A 25,248-nucleotide genomic window follows, 5' to 3' on the forward strand; every position below is an offset into this window, starting at 1 on the left:
TGACCCCGGGGCCTTTACAAGCCTAGCCATAGGATTACCCTGACATATTGCCACCTAACCTTAGCTCCCAGTGCCTCTGTCGAGTACAGCCACTGGAGTTATCCGGGGGTGAATTTTCTATTTTCCATCCACTCATCAAGATTTCTCTTGAAGAAAGTGAGAGAGGTGCTCTGCTTGACATGTATGGGAAATCTATTCCACAGCATGGCCAGTCTCTGGGTGATGAACCTGTCCCTCCAGCATGTTCTGTTAATTGTGGTAATGAGGTTGAGATCTCTGGAGCATGTGGTGTGGAGGGATTGGGATTTCTTTAGATGCAGTATTTCTAACAGACCTGGGTCAGACATGGCTTTGTAAGTCAAGCAGAGATTGCCTCTAAGTAGGCGATATGAGACAGAATAGTGGAGTTTTTTGAGTCTGTCCATATTGGACATGTGTTTAAGGCCTAGGATCCTCTTTATGAGGTACTTTTGCGGCCTCTCCAGTTGTTGCAGGTGTCTAGTGAGGTATATGCCAAATGGGGCATTGTACTCGATGATCGGCCTAATGAGGGAAAAGTAGAGGGAGACAATGACCTCTTTCTTCCTGGATGCAAAACCCTTAGTAATGAGATGTGCCACATAGAAGGACTTTCTGACCCCAGTGGCAATGTGGTAATCAAAAGAGAGGTTGCTGTCAACCTGTGTTCCAAGATCTCTTATAGCGCCTTCTGTGTTCAGTGGACTACCATCGATGTGGTAATTCATGGGAACTGGGTTTTTCCCAAAGGGGATGACGACACATTTTTTGGCATTGAGCGTAAGGCCATGGTTCTGACACCAGTCATTGGTCTCAGTGAGGCCATTCTGTAGGATGTCAACATCACTTGGGGAGTTAATAATACCACCCAACTTGCAATCACCTGCGAACTTTGTCAGCCAGAATCTCTTCGTGTTGGCCTGGACGTCAGAGAAGTAGATACCAAACAGGAGAGGACCCAGGACCGAACACTGTGAGACTCCACTCGTGACTAGTCGGCAGTCTGACTTGGAGTCAGCTACTTTCACACTATGTGTTCTACCTGTGAGCCAGTTTGCAACCCACCTAGTGATATAGGGGTTGATGCCTAGCTTAGTGAGTTTTTCTATGATTCCTGAGTGGGGAATGGTATTAAAGGCCTTAGCCAGATCAAGGTAGGCTGTATGAACCACCTTGTCTTCATCCACAGCTCTGGTGACTGACTCAGAGAAGTTGACCGGGTTGATCAGGCATGATCTACACTTCACAAAGCCAAACTGTGTGGGATCCAGAGTTTGGAGATTCCCTATATCCTTGTTTAATAGGTCCATGATGATGCGTTCCATAGCTTTGCATATCAGACTCATCAGGCTAACGGGGCAATAGTTCCCAGGTTCTGTAGTCACTCCTCCTTTGTGGAGAGGGATGACTGTAGAAGTGCGCCATTTGGTAGGGACAAAGCCTGAGGTGAGGCTGTGACTGAACAGGGTGCACAGGCGAGGTGCCAGTTCACTCTGTAGTTCATGTAGAACACAGCCAGAGATATTGTCAGGTCCCATAGAAGCTGTATTCTTGGCCTTGGACAGTGCTGTTTTAACCTGTGCAGCAGTAATACTGGGTGCCTGGCAATCTACTGGTATTGTGATTGGTCCTTTGGGGGGGGGGGGGAGTAAAGTTGGCACTGAATCTGTCGGCCAGTATATTGGCAATATATGTTGGCTCAGTATAGGAGGTACCGTTGTGTAGTCGCTCAGAGGAAATCTGGGTATTGCCGTGGAAATTCTTTACATAACTATAGAAGGCCTTGTGGCTGGCTTTACTATCTGCTGCAATTCTGTTTTCATAGCTAGCTTTAGAGGATTTCATGAGGGATCTCAACTTTTTGTTGAGGCTGATAAGGGAGTTTTTCCAGTCTTGGTACTTTACCTTATTCTGCATCAGTTTCCTCCTTCTGTTGTGGAGTTTGTTTATGGCAGGGGACCACCAAACTGGCTTCCTTTTTTTGGAGGAGAGCGTCTTGGTTCTATTGGGTATGGCGAGATCCATGCATTTGTGTACGTGTTCGTACAGTGCACTGGTGTATGATTCGGCGGTCATGCAACTATTCTCCATTTGCATGGATACCGTGAAGTTAGCCACCTTTGTTTTTAGGAGCCCAAAGTTAGCTTTGAAGAACTTTTTCATGGTGGTTACCTTTGTGGGGGGGGGGGGGTGGATTTCCAAGGTGATTAGTTTGTGGCCAGATCTAACCAGGGAGGAGTTGACTACTGGTGTTGAGCAATGGTTGCCCCTGTTAGTATTGACCAGGTCAAAGATGTTGCTACCTCTAGTGGGGGTAAGAACGAGCTGGTCCAGGGCATTGGAATTAATGACTTCCAAGAAATGTTGGGTAAGTGTATTGGTACATGAGTAGTTTTCCCAGTTAATGGAGGGGTAGTTGAAGTCACCCAGTATAATAGTGTTAGGTTGGATCCTAATATTCTCCAGGGTGCTTAGGAATGTCGAGTTTGAGTCTTGGGACATGGTTGGGGACTTATAGCAGGCTACGACCTGAATCGCTGTCTTACCCAATGTTAGCTGCACCTGAAATATCTCTGATGCGTTATGTTGGGCTACCAGTCTGTAGGTGTGCATATCCTTTCATTAGCACTGATATAGCTCTACTATTAAGGTATATCTCTATAATGTATGTCCATGCTTGCTTTATCTTTTGTTGCTGCTGCCAATCTATTCCTTTAACTATTGCTACTAGACTCCATGCTCCCCTTTCCAACTAGTTTCTCTCCTCCCTGCTACTCAACTATCTTCTCCTAACTACTCCACTGTCCTTTTCATTCTTTCTCCATCTGTCTCATTTCTACTGCTCTGCTCCTTCACTCCCTTTACCTTACACTACTGACTTTACTTACTTCCTCTTCTAGGCAATAATTCCCAAACCCTCTCTATTTGTATATTTTACAGAATTCTAACCATTGAAAAGCCATCACACTGTGCCCTCCCTCCCTGACAATCACCTGGCCTGAAGATCTCCAGCCCTGCTAGGGAGTGTTCCTTGAGGAGTGCACTGACCAACAATATCTCAATGTATGTTTTCTGCAGCTCCCTATACTCTCCAGACATACTTACCCTCTCTGAAACTTGGCAAAACCACATATTGACAACTCTGAATTTCTTCCCCCAGTTATAATGTCTTCCAACATGACTGACTTAAGAAAAAAGGGGGAGGTGTTGTCATTCTGTACTCCAAACAACTCTCTCTCTCTCTCTCCCCTATTGCTATTCCTCCTTCAAATCTCCATCCAGCAGAAACTCTAATTTACAACTGTAATCTAAACAAACACAAAAAAACTAGCCATTGCCTCTATCTATATTCCCCTCAGGAAATAACATCCCTACTCTCAAACATTTTCTTTCCTGGATATCACAGACTATCACATATGAAACTATCATATTAGGCAACGTCAATATAGACTGGAATAGACTTACCGCTGACTCTCCCAGCTTCTGCATTAACCTCTATGGCTTCTCCCAGATAATCACTACACCCACTAGTCTCCTCAAAAACTCCACAATGGCACTACTTTGGACTGGATCTTAACATCCAACCCCAACCTATACAAAATCCTCACCACCCTCCCAGACTCCCTTAGTGACCACCTTCCCACCTCTGTCAAAAGACACTCACCCCAACTTAAAAAAAAATACTCATATAAAGACTGCCGCAATCTCTCAAATTTCACATAGACACCTTTAACCAGATACTCTCTTCAATAAACTAGCCATTTATAAAACTCCTCCTCCTGGAAGATGCTGCCCTACAATTCAACAGCATCTTCCCAAATACCCTCAACTTCCTAACATCAGATTAAAATGTCAGTATGCTCCATGGCTAACACAATCCACTCGTACACTAATGTCCAAAAGGGACAGTGCATGGAAAAGCTGGAAAAAGAACAACCCACCTTCTCTCTTTCAACCTACAGGGAACTCCACAACTTAACCCAAAAAAAAAGGTTATTCTCGACAAGAAGAGGTTCTACCAAAAGCCACTCAATAACCTACACTCCAACCTCAAAAAATTCTGGCTTTCCTTAAAGCATCGAGGCAGCTCATCATCACCAAATCTCTGCCTAAACAGCTTTGCCCTTGAAACAGCCTCTTTCATCAACTCCTTCTTCATTGAAACCAACAAAAAACTAACTAATCCAGACAATAATATCTCCCCCTGTACACCCACAACTTCCCTTTCTAGTTCCTTCGCACTTACACCAGTTCCTACTTCCATACTATTGTATTAGGTCTCTCCTTTGTAAATTAAAACCATGCTCACCATCAGTTGACAATCTACCCCTCATATTTCTTAAACATGCTGCAAATTCAAGTGCTTACCCCATCTCCATACATATAAACAGATCCATCATGGGAAATACACTCCCTGATATTTGGAAATAATTATATGTTTTACCACTTTACAAAGGTGGCAATTCCACTGACCCTTCTAATTTCAGACTTACTGCCATACTATCTCCTCTCTCTAAAATACCTGAAAAGTGTGTTCACAAACAGCTCCTAAATCATCTGTTACATGAAAATCTCCTAACCCCTAACCAGCATGGTTTTCGTTCTCAACACAGCATGTCTACTGCACTATTATCTTTCACTCATACTATCGCCAAGGCCCGTGATGAAAGTAAATTTGTTCCCTGTTTATTCCTCGACCTCTCCAAGGCCTTTGATACCATCTCCCATCGTCTACTGCTATCCAAACTCTCTAACCTAAACCTCTCAGGCTCTACTGTAAACTGATTCAGTAGCTACCTCTCAAATAGATTTCATTCCATCAAAAGATAACATCCTTTTCTCCCTTCCTAACTGTAAAAAACAGGGTTCCCCAAGGCTCCACTCTTGGTCCCCTTCTCTTCAACATCTTTACTAACTCTCTCTTCACCTCATGTCCCCTTCTCCACTGTTATCCAATATGCTGATGACTCAACCATTGTTTCCTGCTCAGACAATTTTAACAAATTGCACATTATCACTCAACAATCATTCTACACTCTGTCGAAAAATGGCTTACATCAAACCAACTTCTGCTTAACCCTAAGAAAACCAAACTCCTCCTCTTTCTACCAAAAACACCTGAACCTCTAAAATTCAATTTCACTATCACATCCCTAAACAACACTACAATTACCACTGAAACTCACACTAAATTCCTTGGTGGAACAATAGATGACCAGCTCAAATTCACCCTCCATATTCAACAAAGTATTAAAAAACACCAAAAATTAAGACTACTATATAGACACAAAAAATTCATGTCAGAAAAATCCAAACCCACCCTTGCTCAGGCTTTCCTCCTTCCCACTCTATTCTATGCTACCCCTATCCTCACCAACCTTCAATCCAACCTTATAACTGAACTGGGGCTCACATATAACAAAGTTGCTAGACTTGTGCTAATATGTCCTATTGATCTCACCAGTGCCTATCTCTAAAAAGCCTCAAATGGCTAGAGTTCCATCATTAACTTCTTCTAACTCAGCTGTTCTTAACTCATTCCATTCTTAACTACCCCTCCTCTTGCCCTGCTCTCTCTTCTCCGATATCTTACTATACTCCAAATCGAGCTCTTCAAAGCTCACAACAGAACCTTCTTGAGGTATACATGCCAAAGAAAAACATTGGCAAACTTCAATATAGCCACTTCGTAGCACACACTTAGAACAAATTACCCCCTCAACTACGTTCCATTACCAACACTAATTTCTTTAAAAAAAAAGCTAAAATCCCACCTGCTAAACTCATGGTCTTGCCCATGCCATGATCCCACCTAAACTCCCTTCCAGTTTATCTTCCGTGCCCCAATATCCTTTATACACTAAACCATTACTGCACTCCCACTCTCTATATTGCCTGGGTTTCTCTCCTCTCTCTGTTGAATATTGTTGCATACTTCTTTGTATATATTTGTTGTCATTACGCTGAAATACATCACTGCTAACTATTCTTGCATTTACTATTTGTGATATATTCACCTATACTCTATGTACTAAATTACTGTTTGAACATTGTCTCCCTACTACTTTGTATATAGATTTGTTTTACACTGACTTTGATGTATTTCAACTATACTATATGTGCTAAATTGTAAATAGTGTCAGTCTGAATAAGTATTTGTCCATGCTTCATTCATCTAACTTTACTGTATTACATTTTTATACTAAATTGTATATTGTAATATTTATCTAACTCTGTAGCTTTTCTCCTCAGGCCATCACTGAAAAAGGGCTTTTAGCCCAGTTGGACAAACCTGGTCAACAAGTATGAAAATAAATAAAGGTGAGAGGCTGAGAACTCATACATGATGGTCCTTTCTCTAGGCAGAGAAAGAAAGCTATCTCCACTATCTCAAAGGCAGAGGATCTAAAAGAAACAGAAACTGGCAGCACTATAGCCAAAGACCCCTGTGTCAATGAGCCCTGAACTCTCCCAGATCTCCATCTCAAGGAGGAAATCGGACCCAAGCTGTCAAGTGCTGAGGCACCTAGGGGCTAGGAGGGCTCCAACAACTTCAGGGTCAACAGCAATTCTCCCAAAGCTGGTGCCGATGGTTCAGCTCTAAATGTTTTCCTACTCTGAGCCAGATGACTCAGGAACATAGTTGGAGTTGAAGAATGACCTGTTTTCAGATCTGACGAGGACACCCTCAAGGATCTCAGATCTGAGGGCTTGGAAATCATGGGACGGATCTGAGAAAGAGATATTATTATAGGATCAGTTAAGGGCAGGCTTAAGGGTCCAATGGGAGATGGAGACTGGATTACCCCCCCCCCCACCCAATCTGGATCTGAGCTCTGGGGAAAGTCTTCATCATTCTGTCCACCTTTGCTTCAGACAAACACCTGTTGGACCTAAGAGAGGAGCTGGCAGATGGTGGCCTGCAGTGTCTGCTCAGAGTTTCCTGGAGAAAAGGTGAGTGTAGCCAAAAAGAGATCAGCTCCAGGGAGAACCATGGTGACCAGGTCCGAGGCCACCTAGGCTTTGATGAAGTAGGATCCGAGGGTGTTAGATCTAACTTTTTTGAAATTTTCACAGGAGGCTCAGAGAACAGAGCCAGTGCAATAAAACAGACATGACACCTGTTGTTAGGGTCCTTATCTTTTGTGGTCAATTCAGGGCTTCCCTTTTTTGGATCTCTTGAATGGGGGTTGATCCCCAGTACCTAGAGAAGAAGAGGAAGAAGGAAGAAGACCTTTTAGCACTAGCTTATTTTTCCAGTGACTAAGAGCCCTGGAACTGAAATCAGCACAAATAGTACAATCCGTTTCTAAATGGGCAGCACCCAAATAGTAGACACATTCCTTGTGGGCATCAGAACTGGGAATCTTATGCTCACAGGAACTGCATTTTTAAAACCAGTCATGCTGAATGGATAAAAGAGAGAAGGAGGCTTTAATTTAGCCATAGCAAAAAAAAAAAAAAAAAAAAAATATATATATATATATATATATATATATATATTAATATAAAACTACAGGATAGAAAATACCAACAATGGTACAAAGAAATAGCTCTAGAGGGTAGGAAAGAAATGATTATAGGAAAGGAAGCAAAAGTACCAACAATGGTATGTTGTAGACTACCCAAACAATAAAAGGGTAAGAAAAGAACTGTCTGACAGACAAAACCCAAAAAGTAGTCAGAAAGTAAGGTAGAGAGTGAAAGAAAGATATATGCAATTTAAAAGGAGAAAATTTACAACAGCATAATACTGAACAATCACCCAAAAGCTAAAAAGAAGGAGATCCATGTCTGAGTGATAATAGCAGCAAATGAGATCTGAGGTATGTTATGTTGGTAGAGCATTATGGGTATAGGGAGAGCTCAAGAGTTGGAGCCGTGAGTCTAGTGAAAGCAGCCGAGCCAGATCCAAGATTGGATTTAAGACCCATCAGTTCAGGAACAAATGAAAATGACATCAGACGTAAATTTATGCAGACATAAAACAGTCTTAAAACTGGTGTATAATTCAAAAAATTCTGGCTGCACCATTAAAAATCAACATTTTGAGCAGAACTGCACAATGGTGGTGGTGTTATCTTTGAGAAGTGACTCTAAGATGACTGCCTCATTTTAAAGGATTAATATGCACAGTACAAGGTTTAGTGAGGACCCAAATCAAAAGTCAAGTACACTTATTAACCATCTTCAGGAGATCATGAACATAACAAAATTAAATTTAACTTTGAGAAGGAAACAGTTACAGAATTGTTGTATATTAGAAGACACATCTATTTCTGCTTATTCCCTAAACACAGGTATTTCCTGCACTAAGCCTACCAAATAATAATTTTTATATTTAAATAAAAACTATTTAGTAGATCAGAAGACAACTTTAATTCTGAGTATGCCCTACAAAGAGGCCTTTTCTGCAATACACCTACCAAAGACCTCTTTGTAGGGCATAAGCAGGAACAAACAGTACATGGGAAACAGACTAAGAAATTCACTGGATTAAAATAAAGTGTTGGTGCTATTTTACCACCTTACCTTTCTTTTACTTCTGATATATTTTTTTCTTCATTGTTCAGATCTGAAACTTCATTTTGTCTGGAAATGGTACTAAGCTATTTAAAAATATATAAATCATTTTTCAGTAAGGCAGTAGTGTGTCTATGTGTGCTTAGAAGACAGTAATCAGAAAAATAATAGTTACCTTCAAGAAATGCTGAATCTCCTTCTGAAGTTCTGCATTTTCCTTTTCCAGTCTGGATGAATTACTTTTAATGGATGTTATTTTTTTGAGCATTTCTTCAGTATTTACTCTCAAAGAAGCACTTTAGCATTAAGGAATAGTATCGCAGAAATATATTAAAGAACAAAGTGCTCTAATCGCTTGAACAGCCTAATTATATTTTAAAGATAAATTATTCTGTACTATCAGCAAACTTGAAACCGTAAAGTAAGGCTATTTACTCAAAACAGCAATACAGTCAAATCCTTCAAAAATCTTTCTGTTGGTACACAACATATTTTCTCACAGGTATTGCAGATGATTTATTTATTTATTTACTAGCATTCATTAACTAGGCAAGTCAAAATGAGCAGAGCCTATAACTTATAAAACTAGAACATGCATACAACATTCCTAAATTTGCAGCAAACTCCTCAAATAAAACTCATCACTGTCTTATACTGAAAAACTAAGCAGGTTGGATTTGCAAAGTTCAGTAAAATACTACCTGACAAAAATAACTCACAGTACTCTACATAAACAAAAAAGTCCCCACCATCAAACACATTGTTGAAAATATGAACTTAACAGACCTTTAAGATCCCATTACCAAAATCAGGTAATCAAAGTTAAAATACAATAATTTTTAGGAGACAACCTGTACTTTGCAGCCATAGATAAACTATGTAATTTCATTTTATCAGATATTAGATCAGAGCCCAATACAAATTCATTTTCAACCAAACTAAAAAAATACCTAGCATCCTCTTGGAGGCGCCCCTGCTAACAGACACTGAATGCTCCAATGATAACTTCTTTAACAAATAACACAACATAAAAGAAGTTATGTACTCACCACAACGTTCCATGTGAGTTGTTCATCTTGCCTTCATTCTTACAGATGGGTTCTGAGCCGATCCTCGGCTCCTAGTCAGCCTACTACAAAGCTCGAGGTCTTCAGACAGCTCGAGGCCAAGTTCCTATCCCATGATGCACCTAGAGTTACCTCAGATCTTGTTTGCTGCATATAATAATACCATGTGCCATTCTAGCACTTTTTAGGAGAAAACCCATAGAAAGATTGAGCAACCAGGATAAAACTAGTATCTCGGTCCTCGAAAAACCCTGGAGGAGGTAGGAGGGAGGGAAGTAAGAATTAAGGCGAGGTGAACAACTCACATGAAACGTTATGGTGAGTACGTAACTTCTTTATGTGAAGTTCTATCTCGCCGTTCATTCTTACAGATGGGTAGCATCCCAAGCACCATTTTTCTATGGTGGCTGACGGGAGTATGTTTTTCAGGACAGTAGACCCAAAGGAGGCCCTGTTCCTGGAGGCCTTGTCAACTTTGTAATGAGTGATAAAGGTATGAGGTCTTGACCAAGTGGATGCTGCACAAATGTTGTTTATAGGAAGCCTAGCAGAAAAAGCAGAAGATGTGAACACTGCTCTGGTAGAATGAGCCTTAATTTTGTGTTGTACAGGTAGATTAGCAGCTGAATAAGTAAATGTGATACAATCAGATAACCATTTAGACAGTGTTGTTTTTGCCACTTGCATACCTTTTCTGGAATCTGAAAAAAAAAAAAAAAAAAAAAGCTGTTTTGATTTTCTCAACTCTTTTGTTCTATCGAGGTAAAATCTGAGCTGTCTATGAACAACAAGCTTGTGCAGCATGTACTCTTACGTTGTTGGTGTGTTTCGGAAAGAACACTGGCAAATCTATGATCTGGTTAAGGTTAGTTTCAGTACAAACTCTGGGTAAAAATGAAGGATTTGTTCGCAGGGACACTCTGCCAGCATGTAAAATCAAATAAGGAGGCTTTATGGACAAGGCCTGAAGCTCTGACACTCTATGGGCAGAAATGATGGCTACTAAAAAGATAGTCTTCCATGACAAATATTTCAAATCACATGAGGAAGCTGGTTCAAAATGTGGGAGAATAATGCAGGAAAGCATAAAATTTTGATTTCATGGAGTATAAGGGGATTTCACAGGTGGTCTGAGATGAAAAGTCCCTTTGAGAAAGGCTTTGGATAGTTTGTGTGACATTATGTTTAATCCTTCAAAGCCAAGGTGAAAATTAGAAATAGCGGCAAGTTATACCTGAACTGTTGCTGCTGCAGCTCCTTTATTGAAAATTATAGTCAAGAACTCTAATATGGAGGCAAAAGGGGCTTGGTAGGGATCAATGTTATTTTGAGAAGCCCATATAGAAAATCTTTTTCATTTACTAAGGTATAGCTTCCTAATAGAGGACTTATGAGAAGATAACAATATGTGCTGCATTTTATTTGAGAGGTTATGGAACCTGACTATGTTGGGAATTGGAGCAGCCAAGCTGTCAATTTCAGGGACAGAAGAGAGGGGTGAAGAGCCCCCGATGAATGTGTCAGAAGATCTGGGAACTGGGTCCAGAATCGAAGGCTCTTCCAACAGATAAAGTCGAAGGAAGGGGAACCAAATCTGACGAGGCCAATAAGGGGCTATTAGAATGATGGTCCTTCCCAGGGCTTTTGCTTTCTGAAATACTTTGGGTATCAAGGGAATTGGTGGGAATGTATACAAGAGACTCAGAGGCCAATCGTGTGCGAGTGCGTCCCTTGGGGCTTCTCCTGGAGGGGGGATCAGAGCAAAGTAGCTTCTGCATTTTGTGTTCATGTGGTTGGCAAAAAGGTCGCAGCAAGGTTGGCTCCACCTGCAGAAAATTCTCTCCACTATCTCTTTCTTGAGGGACCACTCGTGAGGCAACAAATTGCCCTGCTCAGTTTGTCTGCTATGACGTTGGATTTCCCCATGATGTGCGTTGCTAACAGAAAGCGCTGGGTGGATGTAGCCCACAGCCATACTCTTAGGGCCTCGTGACAAAGGGGACAGGACCTAGATCCTCCTTGTTTGTTTAAGTACCAGATCACCAACATGTTGTTCATCTGAATCGCAACTGTTCCCAGAGGAAGAGTCCTGGAAGTACTGGAATGCCAAAAGTTCCGCTCTCATCGCCAGGACATTGATATGCAGATGTGTCTCCTGTTCTGTCCATGTGCCTTGGGCTTTTCTTCCCTGAAAATGCCCCCCCCACCCTATCAGGGAATATGTCCGTGGTCACTGTGGCCGCTGGTGGGGGGTAGGACAAAAGGACGACCTATCGTTACACGAAGAGAGGTCAACCACCACTGAAGATCCTTTTTGCATGTGTTTGTGATCATTATGAGATGAGACACTGGGAGCTCTTGGTAAGACCATTGAGTGAATAACAGTCATTGCAGAATCTGCATATGCATGCGACCCAAATGTATCACTAATATTGCAGCTGCCATCATGCCTAACAATTTTAGCACTTCTGATGCTGGAGCCTTGACTTTGGATATGATATTGTGGACCTGCTGACGAAGTAGTAAGACTCTTTATGGTGGAAGTCTCAAAGTGGTGTTGGTGGTGTCCAATTCTGCTCCAATAAAAATGATATGTTGCGATGGCGACAAGGCAGATTTTTCTGAATTTATTGCAATTCCGAGATGACTGCAGAGAGTAAGAGTGGTGTCCCTGGCTTGTATTAGCTGATGCCTGGTGGTGGCGGCGAGGAGCCAATTGTCTAAGTATGGAGACACCTGGAATCCTAAATGCCTCAGGTGAGCCATGACCACTACTCTGGGGGCTGTAGTGAGACAAAAGGGCATGGCTCGAAACTGGTATTGACTGGCTCCCAGCCAGAAGCGCAGATGATCTTTGGATGGTCTGGCCATTTTTATATGGTAGTATGCATCCTGTAGATCTATCAAGCACATCCGATTATCTTTCCCTAAAAAGAGAAGTATCGACTGAAGCATGACCATCCAGAACTTTTCTTTCTTGAGAGATCTGTTTAGTCTGCTGAGGTCCAAAATAGGTCTCCAGTCCCCTGTCTTTTTTGGAACTACAAAGAATCTGGAATAAGTTCCGGATCCTGTCTGGTCTGCTGGGACTGGTAGGATGACTCTTTTTCTTAGCAACATTTGGACCTCTACTGTTGCTTGTTCCCTGCAACTGGGTGAAATGTCTGGGATTTTTGTTGTCAATGGAGGGGGAGTGGTGAAAGGAATGAAATATCCTCTGGAAACTATACTTTGTACACAGCTGCTGTTTGTTATTTTGAGCCAGGCGTCCTGATACAAAGATAAGTGACCCCCAACTGCCTCCAGAGTAGGACAGCTGGGCCTCCTTTCAGGAGTGCTGGTAGGGCTTCCCAAAGAACTGGTCTCTGTCGCCCTGGTTTTGCAGACCCCCTCTGCCACAAGAGCGGCGTCTTCCATTATTGCCCCCTCCTCTGCCCCTGGAGGGGGGGTTCACCATGTGTGTCCGGAAAGGCTCCTTGGGCTTTTCAGAACCACATCTTTCCTCCCCTTTGACCCTTGGGGTAGGGTCTTCTGGTAGGGGTGGAAAAATGGACTCTGATGGCAGACAGAGTCTTTCTTTCCTGCTCACACCTGGTCAATGTTTCCTTAACTTTGGGCCCGAAAAGGGACGAGCCATCAAACAGGATGTTGACAAAAGATGACTTAAAGGGCTCCGAGAAGGAACACAAGCGCATCCAGGAATGTCTCTTGAGAGCAATTCCTGCACCCGCTGCCCTGCTCGTTCCATCAGCTGCATATGAAATGAGACGCATGGACGAGTTCACTACGGAATTGAGGGTAGCAAGCTGAGAGGCGACTTTGTCTGAAGCTACTGTACCCTGAAGAGTATCTCCAAGCTGTTTTAGGAGATCTCTTTGCAGTCTCGTAAAATGAGTGAGATAGTTCAGTGAACGCATGGCAAAAGTCGCTGAACTGTATGTGCGCTTCCCGTATATATCCATGATCCTAGAATCTCTAAATATTTGTTTAGAAATATTTTTGGAAACAACAATTTTCTTATAAATATCAGAAAAGAATTATACTGTTCCGAGCTGTGCAAGGAACCTCCAATCTATTGCAGTGGCAAACTAGATCTGAGGTAACTCTAGGTGCATCATGGGATAAGGACTTTGCCCCAAGCTGTCTGAAGACCTCGAGCTTTGTAGTAGGCAGACTCGGAGCCGAGGATCGGCTCCGAACCCATCTGTAAGAATGAATGGCAAGATAGAACAGCTTCACATTAATGGTTTTGTAAGTAGTTATTACAGACAAATTCCTGTGTAGTACATGGAGTGCCATGACTATAGCTTGAAATCAGGAAAAGATAAATTTGTTAAATGCTTCCTTAGCGTGAGACCCAATCTTAACATCACTTAAGGTTGCTTAACAAAACAAACCTTGTTAAAGACACCTTAAGCACTGTTAAGACTGCGTCTCCCTCTAGTGCCTAACAGTGGACACCGCTGGCGGGCAAAGAACAGCAGCAGAAGGTAAAACAGCTTCTAACTTGTAAACAAAATGTGTGGTAAAGTAAAGCTGAGCATCCAAGTGCTATGGATTATGCGGAACGCTCCGCATTTAATGACGAGCGAAGCCACTGTTCCGCATTGAACAGCTGTGGCTCCGCTAAACACATTCTGATTGGTTTGTGTATCGCAACTACTGCCAATCGGTATTACGGTATACAAACCACTGCATATCTCTCTGCTGCCCATCCACATTACACAGTGTTGGCTGTGCTCTACAGATTTTGATTGGCTCGTACACCGCATTTACAGCCAATCGCAAATGTGGTATATGAGCCAATCAAGTAACGAGTCTCAGGAGGAAGGGAGCCAATGACTCTGGAAACAGATCTTCGTGAGCAAAGTAACTCTAGTTGTCTTCACATATTATAGTGTGAGATATTTATTTATGTCTTTCTGCTTTCATCTCACTATGCATTGCTTAGTGAGATGAAAGCAGAAAGATGTAAATAAATACAAGATATCGTTATTTTTTTACAATAAACATTATAACTTTTTTGTGGAAGTCACTGTAGTGTCAAACTGACAGGTAATGAAACGGCAAGATCACTTGTGGCTTAAGTAACTTAAGCAGCACCCCAGCTCTTTCATGTCCTAGTTTCATAACGTACAATATATATGTGGAGTTGCAGGATTTCAGTACAATGGCTTTTTTTTTTTTTATAATATAGTGTGCATATTCGGTCAGTCGTTTTTAAGGTCTGGGGAAGTAGACATCTTAGTAAAGATACTCCAGGAGCAGGGTTCAGCTGGTATTATCGCTAATGGAATAGAAATAATATTGTGACAATGGATGGGAAAATATGTTCATTTTCAGTAAATAAAGATACTATCAAGGGTGTAGCTGGGCATACTCACTCTACTGAGTTTTTCTAGACATCTCTCAGAAACTTTATCACAATGCTACAGAACGTTTAGAAATGTCTAATCTAGTGTTTATTGTATAAAGCTTTACAGAACATGCTTATGTTATATAAGAATGCACCAAGATAATGGTGTGCCCCTTTCTGAGTGTATACAGACAACACTGTCAAGGTTGAGTACATCTTTTTAAATGATGTGTGGGTGGTGGGGGTAGCATGAGGTATGGATACAAAATATAAATTTCTGGCTACATCTCTGGACGCCATACTCTTACATTTAAAAATGTCCATGGGTTTACTGTGACCAATAAAAACAGTTTGGAAGCGAATAATTGAATTAGCAGATGTGTACAAAGGGCAGGGCTTGAAAGAGTGTTAATCAGGTCACCAGGCAGACAAATGTAAGCAGTTCTTCTGAATTTTCAAACCCCTATCAACATCAATGAATGAACAGAGCACAGTGGCAGGGCTAGCCACTTGATGTGTAAAATATGGCTCTAAGTGATTTGATCATGTTGACTGTCACCAAATGGGCATGGGCATGTGCCAGTGATAAGTGGGTTGAGGACCCGGCCTACTCCAACTTACAGCAAGGACTCATCCTAGCAGTGGGTGGGGTGTATGTACCCCTATTGGCCAGTGTATGCTGTCCATAAACCCCAGTGGTGTGTGTCCAGTTGCCCAGCAAGATAGGAACTGGGAATTTGAGCTAGGCTGTTCAGTGGTATATTGGCAGGCTAGAATGGCAGATTATAAAATAAAGGTTTTGGATGTGAGACGTATCTTTTTGAATTTTACAGATGTTCTACCATGCTCCATGGCAATGGCACGTTTCGCACAGTGCGAAAATAGGGTGTTCCACATTTTGACCATTTGTCACACATTGTTAGGGTTAGGGTCTATGTTCCACACTGGCCTCTTAAGAGGTTGAGACCTATGAAGTAAAGTGTCTTAACAACTTTAAAAGTTTTTTATCCTCTGACAGAGCTTACTGCACCTCTCAACTGTCCATGCTTTTACCTCATAGTTTTGCTCTGTTTCTCATAATTTTCCTGATTTTCTGGTAAATCACTGAGGATTACAGTCAATATTGTCAGACATTAGAGCTTTATACTGATTATTATTATTTTTCAGAAAATGCATGCTCATGCAAAACTTGTTCTGTTAAAGCTGTAAGCGAATTAGAGTAATTTTAAAAAAAAATGTTGTCCTATTATTTTTGGATTTGTCCAGAATTGCAAAGCAAAGAAGTTTAAAGGTGCATGCTGCTGTCTGTTTGATAGTGCTCGCTAAGTGTCTTACTGTCTTTCAAAGCTGGTAAAAACTTCATGCTCCTACAGAGCTTTCTTGCTCTGAAATGAGAGTCTGAAGCCTACAGTTCTAAGTCAAATACCCTGGCCAAAGAAGAGATCATCCAGATGGAGAGAGGGTATTTGCATTGAAAAACTGATCTATTCAAACATCCACAGTTATGATAAGTTGCCTACACAACTGTATGTTCTTCATAAGATCGCTGTTGCAGTACTCAATGCAGATAGGCATGATTGCCAAAGCTCAAGAAGAGAGTGTGGATGGAACCGAACTGGAGTCCAGAAGACCCTGCAAAACAGCCCTAGTGCAGCCAGTCCTGGCTGTAGAAAAAGCATTCAGTTTGTTATGTTAGAAAATGTATGAACAGAGGAACAAGAAGCTGCTTCCAAACAGATCCCAGTGTCCATACTTTTCCAGAAAGCTGCAGATGTGGCAACTGCTATGGTAGAATGAACCTTAATATTCTTAGGAAAATTTTCGCCATAGTCGAAATACCAGAACTGAATGGAAAGGGAAAGCCATCTAGAAAAATCTTGCTTAAAAATTGGCTGTTCCTTTTCATTGCCATCATAAGATACAAAAAAGTTGGTAAGTTTTTCTAAAAACTTTTGTTTTATCCAAATGATATCTCAGCTGTTTACTGACACCCAGGTAACGAATAATTCTCTCTTCCTTATTCTGCAGATTAGGGTAACCAACAAACAGATGGATAGTTTGGTTAAGAGTAAATTCAGAAACTGCCTTAGGCAGAAAGGAAGGGTTGGTCCTAAGACTCAGCTTGCCCTTGTGAAAAAACAAGAAAGACTGAATAGACATAACGGCCTGTAATTGAGATACCCATCTAGCAGAAGTTAAGGCTACCAGTAATGCAGTCATCCAAGTTAAAAATTTCACACAATGAACCTATATGAGTGGATGGGAGATCGTAGGTTTACCCCGGGTATCACTTCTGTGTCACTGTTAGACAGAGGCACAGTATACTAACCTCGAAAAAGGGCATAGCAAAATAAATTTAAAATGTGTGGCGAAAGCCAAACACATTCTGGCTAGGCTTATAAATGCCCTAGGGCAGATAGCCTAGTATGAACCTATGAACAAGAGTGGCTGGAGGTTCAAAGGGAGGTTAAATAACTTTTCCAAAACAAAGTTCAGATTCCAGGTCAGTGCCACCTTCTTTCTTGGTGGTCTAATATGCATAGAAAGAAGTTATGTACTCACCATAATGTTCTGTCTGTGTTGTCCATTTTCATTCACCATCAAAGTATGGGTTCGGATCCGACTCGGCCAATATTTTCAGCTCGTGGATGCCTACAAACTATTGAGCTTCTCTCTACCCACAATGCCTCAATCCTATTCCCCTCATATAATACATATAGCTCGAAAGGAAAGAAGACAGTAACAACTATATACAGAGACCATCACTAGAAAGCAAGCCATGAGGTATTTAAGGTGTCCCGTTGAATTCTCACATCCTCACTTCTTATCTATGGACAGGGGGCAGGAGGGTGGGGAGTTCATGGTGAATGAATATGGACAACACAGACGGAACGTTATGGTGAGCACATAACTTCTTTATCTGATGTTGTCAATTTTCAATCACCATCAACATATAGGACAGAGTCCCCAGCTACCTGAGCCCTGTGTGGCCCTAAGGAAGGATGTTCCTAAGAATGGCCAAACCAAAAGCAGCTCTTCCCCTCGAGACCATATCTAATTTGTAGTGATTGATAAATGTATGTGGGTCTGACCAAATAGCAGCTGAACAAATATCATCCATAGAAGCTCTGGAAAGAAAAACAGCAGAGGTAGCCACAGACCTGGTAGAATGGGCTTTCAAAGGTTTGTGAAGTGGAATATTCAATTTATTGTACACAAATGAAATAGATTGTGTAATCCATCTGGCTATGGACACTTTAGTGACAGCTTTTCCCAGTCTCTGTTGTTCAAAAGAGATGAAGAGTTGGTCAGACTTTCTCGGGTCCCTTGTACGGTGTAAGGAGAATCTTAACTGTCTGTGTACATCAAGTGAATGCAATAAATATTCTGCTTTATTATTGAAGTTTGGGAAGAATACAGGGAGGTTAATAGTCTGGTTAATATTCGATTCTGACACCACCTTTGGCAGAAAGGAAGCTTTGATACATAAGAAAACTCTATCCTTATGAAAAATTAGGTAAGGGGGATTTGTGGACAAAGCTTGAAGTCTGATATCCTTTTGGCTGAAGTTACAGCCACTAGAACTGCTGTCTTCCAGGTTACAAATTTCAAATCACATTTGGCTGAAGGTTCAATGGGGGACTGAATCAAAACTTGCAATACTAGAGTTAAATCCCTTGGAGGGACAGGGTCTTTGACTGGGGGTCTGAGTAATAGTGTACATTTCAAGAATACTTTACAAATTTTTGAGGAAGCCAAAGAAGAAGCCTGGAATCCGACATGAAAATTCAAAACTGCTGCTTGCCGAACTTTAATCACTGATGAACTAGCTCCTTCATCAAAGAGACCAGCTAGAAACTCTAGGACCGAGTATATGGGAGCTGTAAAAGGATCTATGAGATTTTGTTCAGCCCAATAAGCAAAACATTTCCACTTGCTCTTGTACAGCTTTCTGGTGGATGCTTTTTGGGATGATGCTAAAAAATAGCAGGTTGGGTTCAAAACCGATCCTCGGTTCTGACTTGGCCTTATACAAAAGCTCAAGGTCTTCCACTAGCTTGTGTCTATAACCCTATCCCATCATGCAACAGGAGAGCTCCCCAGATCTTGTTTGCAGATATAGCTAAATAAAAGTCACTGAATACTTTGTAAAGCAATCAAGAAGGTCCGAGAATATTAATAGCCAATTGCATCGGCTTGGACTTCCAGGAGCAAAGGGCTGGGGGGCAGAGGGTGGGATGTAAGAATGAAGGTGAGATGGACAACACACATGGAGCATTATGGTGAGCACATAACTTCTTTATGTGATGTTCTATCTCGCCTTCATTCTTAGCAAGTTGGGACAAGGTCCCTAGCACCATCTTTCTTGGGTGGCTCAAAGGAGAATATTCTTCAGACCCAAAAGAGGCCCTGTTCCTGGAGGCCAAATCAACTTTGTAATGAGTGATAAAGGTATGAGGCCTTGTCCATGTTGCTGCAGCACAAATGGTATCAATAGGTAGTCTCGCCCGAAAGGCAAAAGAGGTTGAATGGCTCTTGCAGAATGACCTTTTGCTTTATGGGAAAGTTCTTTGTTTTGAGACTTGTAAGCAAAGGTAATACAATCTGATAGCCATTTTGAAAGTATGACTTTAGACACAGGAGCACCTTTCTTTGAGTCTGAAAAGGATACAAATAATTGGTCAGATTTTCTGAAGTCCTTTGTCCTATGTAAGCAGAAACATAATTGTCTATGTATATCCAGTTGGTGCAGCATATAGTCTGCCTTGTTGCCATAGTTGGGGAAAAAACTGGTAGTTCTATGGATTGATTTAAGTTAGATTCTACTTTGGGAAGAAAGGATGGGTTTGTTTGTAGGGATACTCTGTCTTTGTAGAAAAGCATGTAGGGGGGCTTTATTGATAACACTTGCAGCTCTGAAACCCTTCTAGCAGAAGTAATAGCTATCAAAAGAATTGTTTTCCAAGTCAAATACTTGAGAACACAGGATGATGCAGGCTCAAAAGGGGGAAGAATCAAATGGGATAAGACAAAATTCAAGTCCCATGGTGCTGGAGGAGCTTTAATAGGTGGTCTTAATAAAAGAGCACCTTTAAGAAAGGCTTTGCAAAGTCTGTGGGACATCACAGTGAGCCCTGATTCACCTAAACTTGAAATTAGATATGGCTGCTAACTGAACTCGAATAGTAGCTGCACCTGCCCCTTCATTAAACAGCTTTGCTAGGAATTCAAGAATAGAAGCTACTGGGCAGAGAAGGGATCAATGTGATTATTCAAGGCCCATGAAGAAAATCTTTTCCATTTGTTTCTATATAACTTTCTCGTCGAAGCCTTATGAGACGATATCAGGATATGTTTTACTGACAGAGAAAGGTTAGGGAGCCTGGCTATGGTTGGAATCGGAGCAGCCAAGGTGTCAATTTGAGGGTTTGCAGGGAGGGGTGCAGCATCCCTGATGCATGAGTCAGAAGGTCCGGAACTGGGTCCAGAATCCACGGCTCCTCCTGGAGATGAGGCCACAGGAAGGGGAACCAGATTTGACAAGGCCAGTATGGGGTGACAAGTATCAAGTTCCTTCCCAAGCAACTGGCTTTCTGAAGAACTTTGGGTATCAATGGAAAGGGAGGAAAGGCATAGAGGAGACCCGAGGGCCAATCATGGACAAGGCGATTCCCTTGGTGACTCCCCGGAGGGGTGAGCAGGGCAAGGTAGTTGCTGCATTTGGCGTTTATGGATGTGGCAAAAAGGTCGCAGCAAGGCTGGCCCCATTTGTGGAAAATCTTTTCGGCCACTTCCTGTTTTAGGGACCACTCGTGAGGCATTAAAATAGCTCTGCTGAGTTTATCTGCTATCACGATGGATTTCTCCGGGATGTGCGTTGCTGCCAGAAAGAGATGGGAGGAGGTAGCCCACTGCCATACTTTCAGGGCCTCCCAACAAAGGGGGTAGGATCTGGTTCCTCCTTGTTTGTTTCTGTACCACACAACTGACATGTTGTCTGTCTGTATTGCAATAGTTCCTAGCGGAAGAGAGTCCTGGAATGCTTGCAATGCTAAAAGCACCGCTCTCATCTCTAGGACATGGATGTGCACATGGGCCTCATGATCCTGCCAAGTGCCTTGGATTGTCCTTCCCAGATAATGCCCCCCCAATCAGGGAAGCGTCCGTCGTCACTGTGGCTAATGGTTGGGGAAGAAGAAAGGGTCAACCTAATGTCACATGAGTGGAGTAAAGCCACCAACGAAAGTCTTTCTTGCAAGATTCCATTATCAGAATTTGGTGGGACACGGGTAGTTCCTGCATGGACAACTGAGTGAACAGTAGCCACTACAGAATTGTCATGTGCAGACGTGCTAATGGAATCAGTGCTATTGCTGCTGCCATGGTTCCCAAGACTTTCAGGACTGTTCTTGCTTAGACACATTGTTTGGAAAAGACTTCAGAGTTGAGTACTGCTCAAAACATAAATTTATTACTTAAAAAAACTCATAAAACAACAATAGAGGTTAAGCGCTTTCATCCTCTGGTAACTAGACTTCATCAGAACAATTACCCATACGTCAAGAAGCCTTTTTATGCATCATACTAAATTAATTGATTACATAATATTCAAATTAGCAAAATTTCCTTTGAGTGCCAGCATAAACAGCTACAATGTTGTCAAACCTACTAATAAAAACATGTAACAGTTGCAAAGAAATAATTTACAACAATACGCAGTGCACTTAAAAGATTACTGCAGCTAAAATTAAAAACATTTTTTCAGTTTTTATATAATACTCTTAGCTAAAAAATTTTTCATACCCTATATGACACATATCAAATGCGTACCCTATGGCATCAATGTATAATTACCCAAAATAATATCCAGCTTTGAGTTTTAGTATGCTGGAAATCGAAACATTTTCATTTAAACCTGGTAGCTGGGTGGCATTGGTCCCAAATTGCCATTTAAGTTCTAAAAATTCTAAGAAGTCATCACTCGGTCCCCCGCTCACCTAAGTTAACTTGCTCAATAATCCAAATCTTGAACTGCTGCATGGGGTTGAATTTAATGTGCCTATATAGGTCATTGTTTTCATCTTTCTTTTTAGGTTCATAGGTTCATAGGTTCATAGGTTCATACTAGGCTATCTGCCCAAGGGCATTTATAAGCCTAGCCCATAGTTATGTGGCTTTCGCCACCCCTTTAGTTTGAATAAAAACTATGCCTATCATTTTGCTGTGCCTCTGTCAAGCAGTGACGCTGAAGTAATCCCTGGGGTATATCTGCAATCTCCCATCCATTGGTCAAGATTCCTCTTGAACAAGACCAGAGAGGTGCTCTGCCTCACATGTACCGGGATTTTGTTCCACAGCATAGGGAGTCTCTGGGTGATGAATCTGTCCCTCCAGCACGTTCTATTTATAACCGTGTCAAGGTTTAAGTCTCCGCCCTTGTGGTTCTGAGGGATCTAGATTTTTGAGGTGAAGCATATTCATCAAATCTGGGTTTGACATGGCCTTATATGTCAGGCACAGGTCACCTCTGAGCAAGCGGTATGAGACTGAATAGAGCTGGAGTTCTTTCAGTCGGGCAGCATAAGACATATTTTTGAGACCCTTTATCCTTTTGGTGAGGAACTTTTGGGGCCTTTCAAGCTGCAGCAGGTGTCTGGTCAGATACATTCGAACGGGCATTGTACTCAATCATAGGTCTAATAAGTGATGAGTACAGGGGACGATGACCTCCCTTGATCTAGATGTGAATCCCTTCATGATCAGGTGGGTGATATAGAAGGTTTTCCTAACTACTTTAGCAACATGAGTGTCAAGCGAAAGGCTACTGTCAACCTGGGTCCCCAGATCTCTGATGACTTTTTCTGTGCTCAGTGGATTGCCACCTATATGGTAGCTAGGCGTAGCCTTGTTTTTCCCAAAGGGTATGTCTATGCATTTTTGGCGTTTAACTTCAGGCCATGGCTCTGGCACCAGTTATCCATTTCTGTGAGGCCCTTCTGGAGGATATCTGTGTCAGATGTGTTTTCGACTATGGCGCCCAGTTTGCAGTCATCTGCAAACTTTGTCAGCCATAACCCTCCTGTGTTTGCTTGTACTTCAGAAAAGTAGATGCCGAACAAGAGTGGACCCAGGACTGAGCCCTGTGGGACACCACTTGTGACAGGCTTTGAGTCTGACATGGCTCCAGCAACTCTGACCCTGTGGGTTCTGTCACTTAGCCAGTTTGCAACCCATCTTGTGATGTATGGGTTTACATTCAAGCTGATGAGTTTTTCGATGATACCTGAGTGGGGTATTGTGTCAAGGCCTTTGCCAGGTCGAGGTAGGCTGTATGGACTGCCTTTCCTCATCAATGGCCTTGGTGACTGTCTCGAAAAAGTCAACCAAGTTTAAGAGGCAGGATCTGCCTTTGACAAAGCCAAACTGAGTTGGATCCAAAGTCTGCAAGTTCCCTATGTCTTTATTTATGAGTTCCATTATGATCCTCTCCATGGCTTTGCAGATAAGGCTTGTCAAGCTAATGGGGCGGTAATTTCCAGGGTCTGTGGAGGCACCGCCCTTATGAAGTGGGACCACAGTCGCCGCGCCACTCCTTGGGTACGTATCCTGAGGTGAGGCTAAGATTAAACAGCTGTCCTAACTGTGGGTTTAATTCCTCATTGAGTTCATGAAGCACACAGCCGGGGACACCATCCGGTCCCATGGATGCTGAGTTTTTGCCTTAGTGAGGGCAGTTCTCACCTGGGCGTTGGAGATGTTTGGGGGCTACAATCCTCTGGAATAGATATCTCTCCTTTTGGGGAGGGGAGAAGTTTGCACTGAACCTGTCAGCCAGTATGTTGGCAATGTGTGTAGGTTCAGTAATTTTCACATCATTTTGAACTAATTCTGAGCATATCTGGGAGTTTCCTCCTAGGTTTCTAACATAGCTAAAGAAGGCCTTATGATTCTCTTTAGAGTCCTTGGCGATTTTTCTCTCAAAATTTGCCTTGGATGATTTTATGAGAGCTCTTAGTTTTTACTTATAATGATCAAAGGTGTCTTACCTTTCAAGGATTTTGCTCTATCTTGTAGTAGCTTCCTCCTTTGTTGTAGAGCTTGTTTATGGCTGGGGTCCACCAGACTGGACGCTTGCCTTTGGTACAGAGAGTCTTAGTTTTGTTTGGGATTGCCTGATCCATGCAGTCCTGTAGGTGCTGGTAGAAGGCATTTGTAAGTGATTCAGCGGTTTGAGTAATGTTTACCACTGGCTCAGGGGCCTTAAAGGAGACCACACTAGTTTTTAGAAGTGTGAAATCGGCTTTTGAGAAGTTTTTCACTGTGGTCTTTTTGTTTCAGGTGGGGCGGATGAGGACCTCCAGCGAGATTAGTTTATGATCTGATCTCACCAGTGAGGGGTATACTTCGGTGTTGAACATTTTGATCCCATGTTCGTGATGATGAGATCAAGTATGTTTTCTCCTCTTGTGGGGATGGTGACTAGTTGTTCCATGGCATTTGAGTTTATGAACTCCAGGAATCTTTGGGTTAGAGTGTTCGGGCTTGAGTAGTGTTCCCAGTCTATACTAGGGTAGTTAAAGTCACCTAGTATGATGGTGTTTGGAGATACATTTATCCTCCAATGTTTTCAGGAAGGCCATGTGAGGTTCCTGAGTTTGAGAGGGTGGCCTGTAACATGCTACAAATTGCAGAGCAGTCTTGCCTATGGTTAATTGCACCTGGATGGTCTCTGATGCATCATGCGTTGCCACCAACCTTGAGGTGTGGGTGTCCTTTATGAATATGGACACCCCTCCTTTCTTGGTGTTGTCCGGATTTTGGGGCCGGAATGCATGATATGAGGTGAAACCTGTTAGTGCTGGGGTGCTCTCAGGAGCCTTGAACCAGGTTTCTGTCACAGCACAGACATCGATGTTCTCCATATTGAGAAGGGCCTCGAGTGCGTGCATCTTGAGATTGAGACTTCTGGCATTGAGCAGCATTACCCTTAGTTTTTTCCTTTTTGGTGTTCTAGGGTGGTAGGTTTAGAATTTGAGCCTTGCCTAAAAAAGGCACTATGGGGGTGGCAAGAGCCTTTGCCAATATCCGGAAGCCCAGGGGTGACAGGTGCAAGCCGTCCCTTGCGAAGCAGCGTGGCTTGTCCAGCATGTCATCCCAGGCAGACAGACATTGGATCCCCTTTGAATGACACCAGAATTTAAGCCAATTATTAAAGCTGATCATCTTATCACTGTATTGTGGCATCATTCTAGGTGAAGGTAGGATACTGCTCAAGGTCAGGGT

The 25,248-nt window shown here is 42.2% G+C and overlaps 1 protein-coding gene across 1 annotated transcript in view; it reads right to left on the reverse strand.

Moving 5' to 3' along the window:
- Window positions 1–7,167: 7,167 nt before the first annotated feature.
- Window positions 7,168–25,248, reverse strand: part of CCHR6.PART0H14orf39 (chromosome chr6.part0 C14orf39 homolog) — a 744,895-nt gene continuing 726,814 nt past the window's right edge. The window contains exons 8-10 of the mRNA XM_044073583.1: window positions 8,717–8,837; window positions 8,551–8,627; window positions 7,168–7,222 (exon numbers count right to left, since the gene is read on the reverse strand). Of these exons, the coding sequence (XP_043929518.1) occupies window positions 7,168–7,222; window positions 8,551–8,627; window positions 8,717–8,837 (253 nt within the window). The remainder of the gene's footprint in view (window positions 7,223–8,550; window positions 8,628–8,716; window positions 8,838–25,248) is intronic.

Source organism: Protopterus annectens, chromosome 6.part0 (assembly GCF_019279795.1).
Source record: "Protopterus annectens isolate FY-2018-M chromosome 6.part0, PAN1.0, whole genome shotgun sequence".
NCBI classification, from domain to species: Eukaryota; Metazoa; Chordata; order Ceratodontiformes; family Protopteridae; genus Protopterus; species Protopterus annectens.